The sequence below is a fragment of the Leucoraja erinacea genome, chromosome 11 (assembly GCF_028641065.1).
Source record: "Leucoraja erinacea ecotype New England chromosome 11, Leri_hhj_1, whole genome shotgun sequence".
Taxonomy (NCBI): Eukaryota; Metazoa; Chordata; class Chondrichthyes; order Rajiformes; family Rajidae; genus Leucoraja; species Leucoraja erinaceus.
This window is the reverse complement of record NC_073387.1, coordinates 54,812,081-54,830,496: the sequence shown is the minus strand read 5'-3', so window position 1 is coordinate 54,830,496 and position 18,416 is coordinate 54,812,081. Positions and strand designations below refer to the sequence as shown.

Below are 18,416 nucleotides of genomic sequence, written 5' to 3'. Positions count from 1 at the left end.
CTCCCACAGCCCACTGTCTCCGCCTCTTCCTTTCTTCTTCCCGCCCGCCCCCCCCCCCCCCCCCCCCCACCACATCAGTCCGAAGAAGATATTTCCTTCGCTCCATAGATGCTGCCTCACCCGCTGAGTTTCTCCATCATTTTTGTCTACCGATTTTTTCAGCATCTGCAGTTCTTTCTTAAACATTTATTAAAATTTTACGTTTAGTCACGTAGTTTTAATCCAGGCCACTGGGCGGCACTCTAGAAAGCTTCCTCATTGTAACATTTGCCAAATTTCCTTGCCAATGTGATAAAGATCTCCACGGCTGAGCCAAACTATAATTAGATCTGCAACAACAGCCATGGCAACCATCCTACCCCTGGCAACACACTTGGGTTTAGAAGCAAAAGGCCACAAAACGCTGCAGCGGGTCAGGCAGCATCTGTGGAGAACATGGATAGGTGACGTTTCACAGAGTGCTGGAGTAACTCAGCGGGTCAGCGGGTCAGCAGCATCTGTGGAGAACGTGGATAGGTGACGTTTCACAGAGTGCTGGAGTAACTCAGCGGGTCAGGCAGCATCTATGGAGCTAAGGAAATAGGCAACGTTTCGGGCCGAAACCCGTAAGGGTTTCGGCCCGAAACGTTGCCTATTTCCAGAAGGATTTCGGCCTGAAAAGTTTGCCTATTTCCTTAGCTCCATAGATGCTGCTGCACCATAACTCAGCGGGTCAGGCAGCATCTGTGGAGAACGTGGATAGGTGACGTTTCACAGAGTGCTGGAGTAACTCAGCGGGTCAGGCAGCATCTGTGGAGAACGTGGATAGGTGACGTTTCACAGAGTGCTGGAGTAACTCAGTCAGGGCATCTGGGAGAACATGGGGGGTTTCACAGAGTGCTGGAGTAGGGGGTTGGGGAGGGGGGAGTAGAGGCAGGATAAAATGTGGCAGGTAATAGGTGGACACAGGAGAGGGGAGCAGGGGGGGGGGGTTGGGGGGGGAGTTAAATAAGCACATGGTTGGACAAGGGCCAGTGTCCCTCTGTGTAATGTTTTTAACTGGGCAGCACGGTGGCGCAGCGGTAGAGTTGCTGCCTCACAGCGGCAGAGACCCGGCTTCGATCCCGACTACGGGTGCTGTCTGTACGGAGTTTGCACGTTCTCCCCGTGGCCTGCGTGGGATTTCTCCGAGATCTTCGGTTTCCCTCCCACGCTCCAAAGACGTGCAGGTTTGTAGGTTAATTGGCTTTGGTATAGCATGTATAAATGTAAGAATTGTCCCTAGGGTGTGCAGAATAGTGTTAATTTGCGGAGATCGGTATTCGGTGCGGACTCGGTGGGCTGAAGGGCCTGTTTCGGCACCGTGCCTCGAAGACTAACGCTAAGATGCTGCCTGACCCGTTGAGTTACTCCAGCATCTTGTGTCCTTTTGTGCAAACAGATATCTGTAGCTCCTCGCTTCTATATTCTGAGTTTAGAAGTGATTGTTTTGACAGCCCGCTTGGCAATCTGGTCCAAAATTCGCAGGGGATGGTATTTTAACCGGAATGAATGTAAAAGGAGTATCAGTAGGTCAAACACTTAACTTGAAGGGGTTATCTGGAGTATTGTGTGCAGTTTTGGTCCCCTAATTTGAGGAAGGACATTCTTCCTATTGAGGGAGTGCAGCATAGGTTAGAAACATAGAAACATAGAAAATAGGTGCAGGAGTAGGCCATTCGGCCCATCGTGCCTGCACCGCCATTCAATATGATCATGGCTGATCATCCAACTCAGTATCCTGTACCTTCTTTCTTTCCGTACCCCCTGATCCCTTTAGCCACAAGGGCCACATCTAACTCCCTCATACATATAGCCAATGAACTGGCCTCAACTACCCTCTGTGGCAGAGAATTCCAGAGATTCACCACTCTCTGTGTAAAAAATGTTTTTCTCATCTCAGTCCTAAAAGATTTCCCCTTTATCCTTAAACTGTGACAAGGTTTACAAGGTTAGTTCCCGGGATGGCGGGACTGTCATATGCTGAGAGAATGGAGCAGCTGGGCTTGTACACTCTGGAGTTTAGAAGGATGAGAGGGTATCTCATTGAAACATATAAGATTGTTAAGGGCTTGGACACGCTAGAGGTAGGAAACATGTTCCCGATGTTGGGGGAGTCCAGAACCAGGGCCACAGTTTAAGAATAAGGAGTAAGCCATTTAGAACGGAGACGAGGAAACAATTTTTCTCACAGAGAGTTGTGAGTCTGTGGAATTCTCTGCCTCAGAGGGCGGTGGAGGCAGATGCTCTGGATGCTTTCAAGAGAGAACTAGATAGGGCTCTTAAAGATAGCGGAGTCAAGGGATATGGGGAGAAGGCAGGATCGGGGTACTGATTGGGGATGATCAGCAATGATCACATTGAATGGCGGTGCTGGCTCGAAGGGCCGAATGGCCTACTCCTGCACCTATTGTCTATTGTTAGTCGTGGATAATTTCGCCATGGAGTCACACATCACGGAAACAGGCCCTTCAGCCCTAATCATCCATGCTGACCCCATCTAAGCTAGTCCAAATTTCCCGCATTTGGTCGAAATTCCTTTAAACTTATCCATATTTTAAATGTTGAGTTTAAATGTTGATTTTTAATTGAAGTAAAACGTTAGAGAGGAAATAATAGTGATACTGAGTGGAAACAAACCCTTTGGATAAACCTGGCCACACCAACCAACATGTCCCATCTACACTAGTCCCACCTGCCCGCGTTTGGCCCATATCCCTCCAAATCTGTCCTATCCATGTACCTGTCCAACTGTTTCTTAAACAGCCTCAACTACCTCCTCCAGCAGCATGTTCCATACACCCACACCCTTTGTGTAAAAATGTTGCCCCTCAGATTCCTATTAAATCTTTCCCTCCTCACCTTAAACCTATGTTTTTTGTTTCTCGATTCCCCTACTCTGGGCAAGAGACTCTGTGCCTCTACCCAATCTATTCCTCTCATGATTTTGTACACCTCTATAAGATCACTCCCCCATCCTCCTGCGCTCCAAGGAATAGAGACCCTGCCTGCTCAACCTCTCCCTGTAGCTCAGGCCCTCAAATCCTGGCAACATCCTCGTAAATCTTCTCTGCAACCTTTTCAGCTCGACAATATCTTTCCTACAACTTGGTGACCAAAACTGAACCCAATACTTTAAAGGGGCCTCACCAACGTCTTATACAACTGCAACAGGACCTCCAACTTGCAACTCCCGACTTCTATACGCAATATGTGTCGGAAAGAACTGCAGATGCTGGTTTAAACCGTAGGTAGACACAAAAATGTTGGAGTAACTCGGCTGGGACAGGCAGCATCCTTGGAGAGAAGGAATGGGTGACGTTTCGGGACTCCAATCTGAAATGTCTCGACCCAAAACGTCACCCATTCCTTCTCTCCAGGGATGCTGCCTGTCCCGCAGAGCTACTCCATCTTCTACATGCAATATGTTTAAGAAGGAACTGCAGATGCTGGAAAATCGAAGGTACACAAAAATGCTGGAGAAACTCAGCAGGTGCAGCAGGGAGGTCAGGTTGGTCAGCGGAGGCTGGGCGATCGTTTCGCCGGACACCTCCGCTCGGTCCGCAAATAACCAACCTGACCTCCCGGTGGCTCAACACTTCAACTTCCCCTCCCACTCCCCATCCGACCTCTCTGTCCTGGGTCTCCTCCATGGCCAGAGCGAGCAACACCAGAAATTGGAGGAACAGCACCTCATATTCCGCTTGGGGAGTCTGCATCCTGGGGGCATGAACATTGAATTCTCCCAATTTTGTTAGTCCTTGCTGTCTCCTCCCCTCCCCCCGCCTTCAGGCTCCCCCCCCCCCCCCTTCTTCTCTTTCTCCCCCCCCCCCCCCAACCCCCATCAATCTGAAGAAGGGATTCGGCCCGAAACGTTGTCCATTTCCTTCGCTCCATAGATGCTGCTGCACCCGCTGAGTTTCTCCAGCATTTTTTGTCTACCTTCTACACGCAAGACTGATGATGGCCAACATGCTAAAAGCCTTTTTGACCACCCCATCTACCCGCGTGACGAGCTGAAAAAGTGACTTTTACGACAACTAAACAGGTTCGCTTCTTAATAAACAGACAAAACACAAACTGTTTGGTAGCCCAGTTCAAAACTTTACTTATTATCGGCCGATTGAAGGGAGGGAAGAACTCCAGTCAAGTGACCAATGTAGACACTTCACCGGCCTCAGTCCACTTCTCCGAAGAACAGAATTACATTGCATTATATACTTTGTTTTTTTGTCACCTTTTGGCACATTCCGCAGACATTAGTCATGGTCAGAGGTACAGGAAAAGGCATCACATCAAAGGTATTTGTCACAATCCCTTAGATCAGTCTAGCTTCTCATATAACCTTATAACCATATAACAATTACAGCACGGAAACAGGCCATCTCGGCCCTACAAGTCCGTGCCGAACAAATGTTTTTCCCCTTAGTCCCACCTGCCTGCACTCATACCATAACCCTCCATTCCCTTCTCATCCATATGCCTATCCAATTTATTTTTAAATGATACCAATGAACCTGCCTCCACCACTTCCACTGGGAGCTCATTCCACACCGCTACCACTCTCTGCGTAAAGAAGATCCCCCTCATATTACCTCTAAACTTCTGTCCCTTAATTCTGAAGTCATGTCCTCTTGTTTGAATCTTCCCTATTCTCAAAGGGAAAAGCTTCTCCTCTCTTGTCACCTCCTCCCTCATAAACATAGGACACTTGGTTTACGACACCTTACTTCCAATACATCAAAGAGATCTAGTTAACTCTGCTTCCTCTCTCTCGTCACTTGGTCCCAAATAAACATCGGACACTTGGTTTCCGACATCTTACATCAAAGAGATCACTCTAGCTCCTTCTCTGCTCGTCACTTGGGAGACAATGTTATAGTATTTATTATCTCACACAGTGCAACCTGAGGCAAGCCTAATTTGAGACTAAATATAAGCTGTAAGCTAGCCCAGAAGCCAATTTAATATCTTCTTATATTTTTAACCAAAATTCGGCTTCATCAGAACCAGCCAGGTAAAAGGGTGTAAGTGGATCTTACCTTGACTGATGCTAAGAGGCGGTCAAGAATACAAGCAGCAAAGAAGAATGTTTCTGGGTAATAACCAAACTTTGAGCACAAGTCCCCGAGCCACAACACCACGTGCTCCCGCTGCAGCGGGTTAATAGTTGGATCCTGGTGAAAAAACAAACGGATATCAAAAATGGAAACCCAACGTACAGAGAAAAAACTTTCAAGAAAGCATGAACTTCCATTGTAAAAAAAAACTGGAGTCACTCAATGTTCAAGAAGGAACTGCAGATGCTGGAAAAAAAAATCAAAGATAAACAAAAAATGCTGGAGGAACTCAGCGGGTGAGGCAGCATCTATGGAGCGAAGGAAATAGGCGATGTTTTGGGTCGAGAGCCTTCTTCAGACTGGGGGCGGGGAGGGGTGGAAGGAAGAGGCAGAGACAGTAGGCTTTGTGGGAGAGCTGGGAAGGAGGAGGGGAAGGAGGGAGAAAGCAAGGACTACCTGAAATTGGAGAAGTCAATGTTCGTACCGCTGGGGTGTAAACTGCCCGAGCGAAATATGAGGTGCTGCTCCTCCAATTTGCGGTGGGACTCACTCTGGCCATGGAGGAGGCCCAGGACAGAAAGGTCGGATTGGGAATGGGAGGGGGAGTTGAAGTGCTGAGCCACCGGGAGATCAGGTTGGTTAATGCGAACCGAGCGGAGGTGTTGGGCGAAGCGATCGCCAAGCCTGCGCTTGGTCTCACCAATGTAGAGATGTTGACACCTAGAGCAGTGGATGCAGTAGATGAGGTTGGAGGAGGTGCAGGTAAATCCCTGCCTCACCTGGAAAGATGCTTGGGTCCTTGAATGGAGTCAAGGGGGGAGGTAAAGCGACAAGTGTAGCATTTCCTGCGGTTGCAAGGGGAAAGTACCCGGGGAGGGGGTGGTTTGGGTGGGATGGGACGAATTGACCAGGGAGTTACAGAGGGAGCGGTCTCTGCGGAAAGCCAAAAGGGGAGGAGATGGGATGATGTGGGCAGTGGTGGGATCCCGTTGGAGGTGGCGACATGGGTCAGGCAGCATTCGTGGAGAATGTGGATCGTTGATGGTTTTTGGGTCGGGACCCATCAGACCGCTTATAACAAACACCCTGATCGCATGGAGTTGGTTCAGGTTTCTTATTGTCACCTGTACTGAGGTACAAAAGCCTCGCTTTGTTTTGCATGCTATCCAAACAGACAACACAGAGAGGTGACATTTTTGGATTAGAGCCCATTAGTAGTACCTGAGGGTGGTGAATCTGTGGAATTCATTGCCACAGCCGGCGGTGGAGGCCAAGTCAATGGATATTTATAAGGCAGAGATAGACAGATTCTTGATTAGTACGGGTGGCAGGGGTTATGGGGAGAAGGCAGGAGAATGGGGTTAGGAGGGAAAGATAGATCAGTCATGATTGAATGGTGGAGTAGCCTCGATGGGCCGAATGGCCTAATTCTGCTCCTAACGTGAAATTATGAACTATCCATGTGACGTTTTGGGTGAGGACCCTTCTTCAGACTGACTAAAGGTCCCGGCCCGAAACGTCACCTATCCACGTTCTCCAGAGATGCTGCCTGACCTGCTGAGTTACTCCAGCACTCAATACAATACTATATAACTTTATTTATTTCAGGGGGGAAATCGGTCTGTCAACAGTCGTAAAACACAACGAGTAGATGAAACATTAAATTAAAGTGCAAATGTGGAATCTCCAGGATTGGGGGGGGGAGGGGGTCAGGCTCAGTCTACCCCACGACGACAGAAGGGGGGAGGAGTTGAGAAGGGGGGAGGAGTTGAACAGTTTGATAGCCATAGGGAAGAAGGATCTGTGGCGTTCTGTGCTGCATCTTGGCGGGACCAGTCTGTTTGCTGAAGGAGCTCCTCAGGTTGACCAGTGTGTCACCGAGGGGGGTGAGCTGTATTGTCCAGGATGCTCCTGCAGTTTGTGGAGCATCCTCCCCTCCAAGACCAGGGGTGTGTGTTCGTTCCTCCCAGAGCAAGTAGTTCCTCGCTCATCTCATTTCCTGACATTTGACTTCCTTCGCTGTCGGAAATGGCAAGCCGATAACTAACATCCTGTGGCAAACCCTGCACGTGTCGAAATCAGATGACAGATCACAAAGCTCACTTTAAAATGGAGAAAAATGACCTTGCGATAGACGTTGACCCTGGTTTATTATTATTTTCACATGTGACGAGATACAATCAGTGTTATCCAATTAATTCGTGCTATTGAGGGAGTGCAGCGTAGGTTGACAAGGTTAATTCCCGGGATGGCGGGACTGTCATATGCTGGGAAAATGAGGAGGCTGGACTTGTGCACTCTGGAATTTAGAAGGATGAGAGGATATCTTATTGAAACATATAAATAAGGGTTTGGAAATGCTAGAGGCAGGAAACATGTTCCCGATGTTGGGGGAGTCTGGAACCAGGGGCCACAGTTTAAAAAATAAAGGGTTAGCCATTTAGAACGGAGGCGAGGAAACACTTTTTCACACAGAGAGTTGCGAGTCTGTGGAATTCTCTGCCTCAGAGGGCGGTGGAGGCCGGTTGTCTGGATACTTTCAAGAGAGAGCTAGATAGGGCTCGTAATGATAACGGAGTCAGGGGATATGGGGAGAAGGCAGGAACGGAGTACAGATTGGGGATGATCAGCCATGATCACAGTGAATGGCAGTACTGGCTTGAAGGGCCGAATGGCCTACTCCTGCACCTATTGTCTATTGTCTAAACCGGATCATACTATACATACGTACAATCAAGCCACACACAAGTGCAGCAAAAAGAAAAATATTAGTGGAGAGAATATGGTTGTACAGCATGGTAACATTACAAGGATGTCACCAGGACATGAGGACCCCGAGATATTGAGAGCGGTTGGGCAGGTGAGGACTTTATTCCTTGGAGCTGGAATTTAGAAGGATGAGGGGGGATCTTATAGAAACATATACAATTATAAAAGGACTGGACAAAATATATGCAGGAAAAATGTTCCCAATGTTGGGCGAGTCCAGAACCAGGGGCCACACAGTCTAAGAATAAAGGGGAGGCCATTTAAAACTGAGATGAGAAAAAACCTTTTCACCCAGAGAGTGGTGAATTTGTGGAATTCTCTGCCACAGAGGGCAGTGGAGGCCAATTCACCGGATGAATTTAGAAGAGAGTTAGATAGAGCTCTAGGGGCTGGTGGGGTCAAGGGATTATGGGGAGAAGGCAGGCACAGGTTATTGATTGTGGATGATTACAATGAACGGCGGTGCTGGCTCGAAGGGCCGAATGGCCTCCTCCTGCACCTATATTCTATGTTTCTATGGAGCACTGGAGGATGAGGGGTGATCTTACAGAGTATGAAATCATGAGGAGAAAATATAGTGTAAGTGCTCAGTCTTTTACTCATAGTATGGGAATCAAAAAGCAGGGGACATAGGTTTAAGGTGAGGGGGGAAAAGATTTAATAGGAATCTCAGGGGTAACAAAGGGTGTTGGGTGAATGGAACGAGCAGCCAGAGGAGGTAGTTGCGGCAGGGACTATCCCCATGTTTAAGAAACAGTTAGACAGGTACATGAATAGGACGGGTTTGGAGGGATATGGACCAAACGCAGGCAGGTGGGGCTAGTGTAGCTGGGACATGTTGGCCGGTGTGGGCAAGTTGGGCTGAAAGGCCTGTTTCCGCGCTGTATCACTTTATGATTCTAAAGGAAGATAGACACCACAAGCTGGAGTAACTCAGTGGGACAGGCAGCATCTCTGGGGAGAATGAACTGGTGACATTTCGAGTCAAGACCCTTCTTCAGACCCGAGAACGTCATCCATTCCTTCTCTCCAGAGATGCCGCCCGTCCCGCTGAGTTACTCCAGCTTTTTGTGTCTAATCTTCAGTGTAAACCAGCATCTGCAGTTCCTTCCTACACATGACTCAATAGGAGTTTGAGTCAAGGAATGTTGCCGGAATAGAGCAAACTCCAGGCTACCTGCTTACTGTAGGTCCGGAACAGGGGCACTTTCCACAGTCGGGCCTCTTTGGCCAGGGCGATGTCAAGCAGGAAGGCCAGCTTCTGGCCATCCAATGGCCCGGGGCATTTCATGGTACCAACAGGGCAGGCCAGCTTGCCCGGGGTACGTACCTGGAAACAGAGGGGTTTAGTTAGAAACAGTCCGTACAAGCGTAACGTCTCCTAGAACAGCGTGGGTTTGCTCCAGGATCCCAGGTTGTGTTGCCAACTGTCCTGTATTAGCCGGGACATCCCGTATATTGGGCTAAATTGGTTTGTCCCGTACGGGACCGCCCTTGTCCCGTATTTGACCGCTACTACTCGGGTCGAGGGGACTGTCGGGTTGTAGCGTCGCGTCCCCGTCTCGACGTAGTGCAGCCCATGGAGCGCAGCAGCAGCAGCAGCAGCAGCAGCAGCAGCAGCAGCGCCTCGCCCGTGGCCCCGTCTGTCGGTCGGCAGCACAGCCAGCTGTCCGCCCTTCGCTTACCGCCGACACCACAATGGCCGATCATCGGTTCATGAGTTGGATGAGGCGCCGGACTTTGCGTGCAGCAGAACACAAAGCCCAGCCGGCGGGCCAGCTGAGGAGTTTTGGCCCGGGGGCCGCGCGACGTCCCGCGCAAAGTCCAGCACCCGGGGCCAACTCATCATTCACCCAGCCACGGCCCAGTCGGTCAACGAATTGCTGTCGGTAATTTGTCCCATATTTTGACCTTTTGTCCCTTAGTTGAGAGTGAGAACGTTGGCCACCCTAATCTCCAGTTTCCTCCCACTCTCCAAAGACGTACAGTACAGGTTTGTAGGTTAATTGTCTTGGTGTATTTGTAAATTGTCCCAGGTGTGTGTGGGATAGCGCTAGTGATGGGTCGGCACGGACTCAGTGGGCCGAAGGGCCTGTTTCCGAGCTATATCTCTAAACAAAACAAAACCATTGTTCCTAAGTTATGTGTCTTGCGGTAGTTACTCCACCACTCAGTGTTTCTCCACCTTCATGTGATGCCCCTTTACCTGTTCTATTACCATCTCAGTTCCCCCTGCACCATTACCACCACAGGGCCTGCCTCACCTGGCGATTTTTTCGGCGACTGCCGGCATCATTGACTGGCGTATCAGGTCACTGCAAAAAGCCGCGGCGTGATGACGGATTCACGCGCGGTGTCTCCTCAAGTGTCGCATCATTTTTTTTGTCGCCGCTGGAGTTTGAAACGTTCAAAATCTTTCAGCGACCCCGATACGTCCGTCGATGACGCCGGAAAAAATCGGCAAGTGGGACAGGCCCTTACCGCTTGCTCCCTTCACGCAACTTCCACTTGCTCTTTCTTGCGACCTCTGGTACATGCTTCTGTTCCCGTTGATGAACGATCATGCACTGGACCTGCGACCGAGTTTTCAGGTGATTTCACCGCGTAAAATCTGACCGACGTCAGGGTTTACTGAACACACGCCAAGTCCCAGAGCGCCTGTACAGAGGGGCGATGGATGGGAGGGAGGAGGGGGGTCTCCCTGTCGATCTGCTCCTGGGCCTGGCCAAGATGGCCATTCGCGGGTCCAGGCAGCGGGCAGTCGATGGCCGCACAGCGGTCAGCTGCCTGCCCCTTTTCCGGGGTTACGTCCGAGCTCGCGTGTCCCTAGAATAGGAGCACGCGGTGTCCATGGGGACTGTGGAGGCCTTCCGTGAATGCTGGTCACCACAGGAGGTTGAATATATTATAGATAAAAATGCTAATATTTTAATTTGATAATTTTGTTTAAGTGTTTTTTTAATTGAGCTTTTTCCGGGTCTACGTCCGTGCCCGCCTGTCCCTGGAGAGGGAACATGCGGTGTCCATGGGGACCAGGAGGCCTTCCGTGAATGCTGGTCGCCGTTGGAGGTCGAGTGTTTTGTTGATATTTTGTAGATGTTTTGTCCACATCTCTGAGGATATGACATGGGCATCACACGCCTCAGCACTCGTGAGTAAGGCAAGGCAGCGCCTTTACCACCTCAGGCAATTGAGGAAATTCAGAGTGTCTCCGAGGATCCTCCAGTGCTTCTACGCAGCGGTGGTGGAAAGCATCTTGTCCGGGAACATTACCATCTGGTTTGGGAATTGCTCTGCCAAGGACAAGAAGGCTCTGCAGAGAGTAGTGCGTTCGGCCGAACGCACTATGGGAACTTCACTCACCCCCCTGCAGGAACTATACAACAGGAGGTGCAACTCCAGAGCAAATAAAATCATGGGAGACCCCTTCCACCCCTGCAACGGACTGTTCCAGCTGCTACGGTCAGGCAAACGCCTCCGTTGCCATGCGGTGAGAACGGAGAGGTTAAGAAGGAGTTTCTTCCCAGAGGCAATTTGGACTGTAAACGCCTATCTCACCAGGGACTAACTCTACAGAACGTTTTTCCTTCCATTGGTTGTTTTGTTGTTTGTCTTTTGCACAAAAGTCCGCGAGCATTGCCACTTTCATTTCACTGCACATCTCGTATGTGTATGTGACAAATAAACTTGACTTGACTTGTCTTGATAAAGTTGACGCTATATTAATTTGATGATCGTTTGTTTGTAAACTGTCAACATAGGCAGTCTTTGATTGTGCTAATACTGTTTATTTTTATTTTTTTGAATAAAAGTAATTTCATAACAATAAAAAAAAGAAAAAAAGAAAAAAAAAAGAGTGCCTGTATTCCATACTCCCATAATCATTATATTTCAATTGCTCCAACCATTGACAGCCAAGTTTTCTAATGAAAATCATAATTTCGGTGAGATTGACATGGTGGCACAGCGGTAGAGTTGCTGCCTCACAGCGCCAGAGACGCGGGTTCAATTCTGACTACTGGCGCTGTCTGTATGGAGTTTGTACGTTCTCCCTGTGACTGATGGGTTTTGCCCGGGTTCTCCTGTTTCCTCCCACACTCCAAAGGCGTACAGGTTTGTAGGTTAAGTGGCTTTGGTAAAATTGTAACTAGTGCCTCGTGTGTGTAGGGTAGTGCTAGTGTACTGGTCAGCACGGACTCGGTGGGCTGAAGGGTCTGTTTCCGCACTGTATCTCGAAAGTCTAAAGATCAAAAAACATGGATTCGAAGTTCTCGGAGCAGAATTAGGCCATTCGGTCCATCGAGTCTACTCCGCCATTGAATCGTTCACTCCCTCTCAACCCCATTCTCCTGCCTTCTCCCCGTAACCCCTGACACACGTACTAAGTAAGAATCTGTCAATTTCCCTCTTAAAAAATATCCATGGACTTGGCCTCCACAGCCGCCTGTGGCAATGAATCAACTACCCTCTGACGAAAGATATTCCTCCTCATCTCCTTTCTAATGGTATATCCTTTTATTCTGAAGGGCCCGTCCCACTTAGGCGACTTTATAGGTGACTAGGCTGTTGCCACGTGGTCGCCGGGGTGTCGCCTGTACGGTCGTGAGTCGTCTCCTCAGTCGCCCAAAGAGTCGTGGCGTCTTTCTGGTCGCCGCTGGATTTTCAACACGTTGAAACATTTTCGGAGACAGTCGGCGACAGTGGGTTTGACGCCAATGAGCGAAGCGTGACTTCTCCTGACGTAGGCGCTGTCGTGGTTGTCGCCAGGTTCACGTAGGTTGGCGCTGGTGCTGACTTTGTTTTTTGTTGTTGGTGAAAACTGCCCAACGCATCACCGGTTCCTCGCTCCCCTCCATTGAGTCTGTCCAAAGCAAGCGTTGTCTGCGGAGGGCGTGCAGCATCGCCAAGGATTGCTCTCACCCCAGCCACAGTCTGTTTACCCTCCTCCCATCCGGGAGGCGTCTATAGGTCTCTCCGTTGCCGGACCAGCAGGTTCAGGAACAGCTTCTTCCCTGCGGCTGTTACATTACTTAACTCTGCACCTTGGTGACTGTCAGACACTCCACCTCCCTCCCCCGGACCCTCCTTCCCCCAGAAAAATTGCACTACTGCTAATGTTGTACATGTATATATTTTACTGCTCATTATTCTATGTTCGCTCTTCTGGGTGAGATGCTAGCTGCATTTTGTTGTCTCTGTACTGTACACTGCACAATGACAATAAAGATTGAATCTGAATCTGAATACGTTGCAGGTTTGCAGGTTTAATTGGCTTGATTAAAAAAAAGTGTAAAATTGTCCAAGTTGGCGATATGCGGAATACTGCCCTGCCGACTACAAGGTTCAGAAGGTTCGGAAGGATACTGTTGTGGTTACTTGAAGGAAGCCCCAGTGCTCCTCTCACCGTTGACAGCCTTAAACCTAGCGCTGAACGGCAGGAAAGCTCCCTGCAAATCCAATGGATAAAGACGAGCTCAGGGGCACGTCCTGGCGCCGCCTCTGGGACGAGGAATGTCGCAGCTAAAATGATGGTGCTTTATTTTTAAAGATCTCTTCAGCTCTCGCAACTGAACGAGCCTCTGCATTCTTTGAAATCCAGAGGAGATGACACAGACACAGAGGCCAGCTGGTGACGGGGACAGGCAGCTTCACCCAGATCCACAATTCTTGTCCGCCCTTGTCGGTAACTTGATACCACAGCAGGACTAGCTACAGCAGCTGAGAAATGTGGTTTTGTTTAGTGATACGGGTTTTAGTACATGCTCAAGAGGGAACTGCAGATGCTGGATAAATGGAAGGGAGATAAAAATGCTGGAGTAACCCAGCGGGTGAGGCAGCATCTATGGAGCGATGGAATAGGAGGCGTTTCGGGTTGAGATGTGGGGGTGGGGGGAGGGGGAAGAAGGAAGAGGTGGAGACAGTGGGCTGTGGGAGAGCTGGGAAGGGGAGGGGAAGGAGGGAGAAAGCAGGGACTACCTGAAATTGGAGAAGTCAATGTTCATACCGCTGGGGCGTAGACTACCCAAGCAAAATATGAGGTGCTGCTCCTCCAATTTGCGGTGGGACTCAGTCTGGCCATGGAGGAGGCCCAGGACAGAAAGGTCGGATTCGGAATGGGAGGGGGAGTTGAAGTGCTGAGCCACAGGGAGATCAGGTTGGTTATTGCGGACCGAGCGGAGGTGTTGGTGTTTAGTATATGATCAGTGCTGGTGTGTCAGGGGTTACGGGGAGAAGGCAGGGGAATGGGGTTGTGAGGGATAGATGGAGTGGCCACGATTGAATGGCGGAGTAGACTTGATGGGCTGAATGGCCTAATTCTTCTCCTATCACTTGTGAATCTTTATGAAGATACAGCAGGGAAACAGACCCTTCAGATCATCGACTACCTGTTCACAATTTGCAGAGGCCAATGAAGCTACAATCTACACATTGGGAACGCAGCCAACATAATCGAAGACCTTTCCCACTTATTCAATCTTTCCCCACTCCCCCCGCACACCCCACCCCACCCCCCCCACACCTCACCCCCCCCACCCCCCCACACCTCACCCCCCCCCCCCCCCCCCACCCTCACCCCACCCCACCACCCCACACCTCACCCCACCCCACCCCCCCCACACCCCACCCCACCCCACACACCCCACCCCACCCCCACACACCCTCACCCCACACACACCTCACCCCCACACACCTCACCCCCCCCCCCACACCCCCACACCCACCCCACACACCCTCACCCCCACACCCCCCCACACCCCACCCCACCCCCCACACCCCACCCCACCCCACCCCCCACCCACCCCCACCCCCACACACCCCACCCCACCCCACCCACCCCCCCCCACACCCCACCCCACCCCACCCCACCCCCCCACCCCCACCCCACCCCACCCCACCCCCACACCCCCACCCCACCCCCCCCCCACAACACCCCCCCCCCACCCCACCCCACCCCCACACACCCCACCCACCCCACCCCCCCCCCCCCCACACCCACCCCCCCACACACACCCACCCCACCCCCGCACACCCCACCCCACCCCCACACACCCCCACCCCCCCCCCCGCACACCTCACCCCACCCCCCACACACCCACCCCACCCCCACACCCCACCCCACCCCCACACACCCCACCCCCCCCACACACCCCACCCCCCCCCACACACCCACCCCACCCCCCACACACCCCACCCCCCACACCACACCCCACCCCCCACCACACCACCCCCCCCCACCCCCCCCCCACACACCCCACCCCCACCCGCACACACACCTCCCCCCCCCTCCCCACCCCCCCACCCCCCACCCCCAACCACCCCACCCCCCACACCCCCACCCACCCCACCCCACCCCCCACACCCCACCCCCCCCCACCACCACCCCCACCCCCACACACCCCACCCCACCCCCACACACCCCACCCCACCCCCACACACCTCACCCCACCCCCACACACCCCCCCCCCCCCCCACACCCCACCCCCCCCCCCACCCACACCCCCCCCCCCCCCCCACCCCCACACACCCCCCCCCCCCCCCCACACACCCCCCCCCCCCCCCCCCCCCCCCCACCCCCCCCCCCCCCACCCCCCACCCCACCCCCACACACTCACCCCCGCACACCCACCCCCACACACCTCACCCCACCACACACCCCACCCCCGCACACCTCACCCCCACACACACCTCACCCCCACACACCCCACCCCCGCCCACACACCCCCACCCACACACCTCACCCCACACACACCCCCCCCCCACACACCCCACCCCCACACACCCCACCCCCACACACCCCACCCCCACACACCCCACCCCCACACACACCCACCCCCACACACCTCACCCCCGCACACCTCACCCCCACACACCCCACCCCCACACACCCCCCCCCCCACACACCACCCCCCGCACACCTCACCCCCACACACCCCACCCCCACACACCCCACCCCCACACACCTCACCCCACCCCCGCACACCTCACCCCCACACACCCCACCCCCACACACCCCCCCCCCACACACCCCACCCCCGCACACCTCACCCCCACACACCCCACCCCCACACACACCACACCCCCACACACCTCACCCCCGCACACCTCACCCCACCCCCACACACCCACCCCCGCACACCCCCACCCCACACACCCCACCCCCACACACCCCACCCCCACACACCCCACCCCCGCACACCTCACCCCACCCCACCCCACCCCCCCACACCACCCCACACACCTCACCCCACCCCCACCCCCACACCCCCCCACACCCCCCCACCCCCTCTACCACCCCACCCCACCCCCACACACCCCACCCCACCCCCCACACCTCACCCCACCCCCACACACCTCACCCCACCCCACCCCACCCCCCCACACCTCACCCCACACCCCCACACACCTCACCCCACCCCACCCCCCCACACCTCACCCCACCCCCGCACACCTCACCCCACCCCCACAGACGGCAAATAAAGAAGCTCATCGTGCAAGAGGTACAGAAGTGTGAAAACGCACCCCTCCAGTTTCAGGATCAGTTTCTTCCCAGCTGTTATCAGGCAACTGAACCATCCTACCACAAACCAGAGAACAGTCCTGAACTACTATCTACCTCGTTGGAGACCCTCGGACTATCTTTGATCAGACTTTATTAGCTTTACCTTGCACTGAACGTAAATAACAGTCTTCCCTTTATCCTGCATCTGTACACAGTGGACGGCTCGACTGTAACCATGTATTGTCTTTCCGCTGACTGGTTAGCACGCAACAAAAGCTTTTCACTGTACCTCGGTACACGTGACAATAAACTCAACTCAAACTTAAAAGCGTGCACTATGAGAGAGAAGCGAGTGTTACCAAACTTCTGAATTCACTGGGGTGGAACCCTCTCCAAGACAGACGTGAAGCTCACCGTTTGACCTGTTTTTACAGAATGTTAAATGGTCAGCTCGACATAGATAACAAAATCTACATAGAAACATAGGAGTAGGCCATTCGGCCCTTCGAGCCTGCACCGCCATTCAATATGATCATGGCTGATCATCCAACTCAGTATCCTGTACCTGCCTTCTCTCCATACCCCCTGATCCCTTTAGCCACAAGGGCCACATCTAACTCCCTCTTAAATATAACCAATGAACTTAAATATAGCCAAACCCAAACCAATTAGGAGCAGATGAGGGCTTTCGATCCAATTTGAGATTCCAACTACCAAGACATATGTGTACAGCCATTAGATCTTCCCCCGCACAATTAAAGCATGGAATAATCTTCACCCTACCATAGTTGCCCAACCAGATACAACTAAATTTAAGGTAGCTCTTTCTTCCCAAAAACCCTTTCTGGCTTAAGTCCTCCCTCCACCGCCTCCAGTTTAAATTCCATTTGGAATATTTTGGAGGACTAAGAAACAAGAAACCACCAGAGAGCAGTCCTGGAACAGCTTCTTCCCCTCTGTTATCAGGCTTCTGAACGATCCTTCCATAAGCTAGGGCACTGTCCAAAGACAACTCCACCCCATTGCGGACATTGGACTTTGTCTCTGGAACTGATGCGCTACAATGCTGAGGACTATCTTCTGCACTCTGTATCTTCCCCGTTGCTCTACATATTGGACTGGGCTTTGGATCAATTGTATCTGTGCATAGCTTGAAAATAAACCTTTTGACTCTACCTCAGTACACGTGACAACAATAAACCAATTCCCTACACAAACTTGCACGTCCTTTGGGATGTGGGAGGAAACCAGAGCACCTGGAGGAGATCCAGGTGGTCACAGGTCCGAAACATTGGGTGTAATCTACCCACGAAAATATGAGACACAGTGCCATGGTTCTCAGCGGACCTAGCACTGGCTGATAAACAGGGCGAATTGTACAAAAACACAAAAAGGGTCAGGAAAAGGTTCGGAAAGGTTTAGAGGGATGTGAAGCGAATGGAGGCCAGTGAGACTAGTGCATAATGGGTCCCTGGACAAGATGGCCATTCGCGGGTCCAGGCAGCGGTCTGTCGAGGGTTCTGCCCGAGTCGACTTTCTCCTCCTCTTCCTAGCCTACATCCATGCCCCTGTGTCCAAGGAGAGAGAGCAAACAGTGTCCACTCTAAAGGCCTTCCGTGAAAGCTGGTCACCGCAGGGATTACATAGAAACATAGAAAATAGGTGTAGGAGTAGGCCATTCGGACATATTTTCTATGACTGTAATTCCCCGTTTTCTCTCTCCCTCCCTTTTTAAAAAGTGGGGTTACATTAGCTACCCTCCGATCCTCAGGAACTACTCCAGAATCTAAAGAGTTTTGAAAAATTATCACTAATGCATCCACTATTTCTGGGGCTACTTCTGGGATGCAGCCTATCCGGCCCTGGGGATTTATCGGCCTTTAATCTATTCAATTTACCTAACACCATTTCCCAGCTAACCTGGATTTCACTCAGTTCCTCCATCTCATTTGACCCGCAGTCACCTGCTATTTCCAGCAGATTATTTATGCTTCCTTAGTGAAGATGGAACCAAAGTAGTTATTCAATTGGTCTGCCATGTCCTTGTTCCCCATGATCAATTCACCTGT

General features: G+C 52.0%; 1 protein-coding gene across 1 annotated transcript in view; it reads right to left on the bottom strand.

Annotated features, from left to right (window-relative positions):
- LOC129701381 (cyclin-I-like) overlaps positions 1–18,416 on the bottom strand; it is a 33,730-nt gene that overhangs the window by 8,461 nt on the left and 6,853 nt on the right. Inside the window, exons 2-3 of the mRNA XM_055642518.1 lie at positions 9,025–9,177; positions 5,061–5,195 (exon numbers count right to left, since the gene is read on the bottom strand). Of these exons, the coding sequence (XP_055498493.1) occupies positions 5,061–5,195; positions 9,025–9,138 (249 nt within the window). The 5' untranslated portion in view covers positions 9,139–9,177. The remainder of the gene's footprint in view (positions 1–5,060; positions 5,196–9,024; positions 9,178–18,416) is intronic.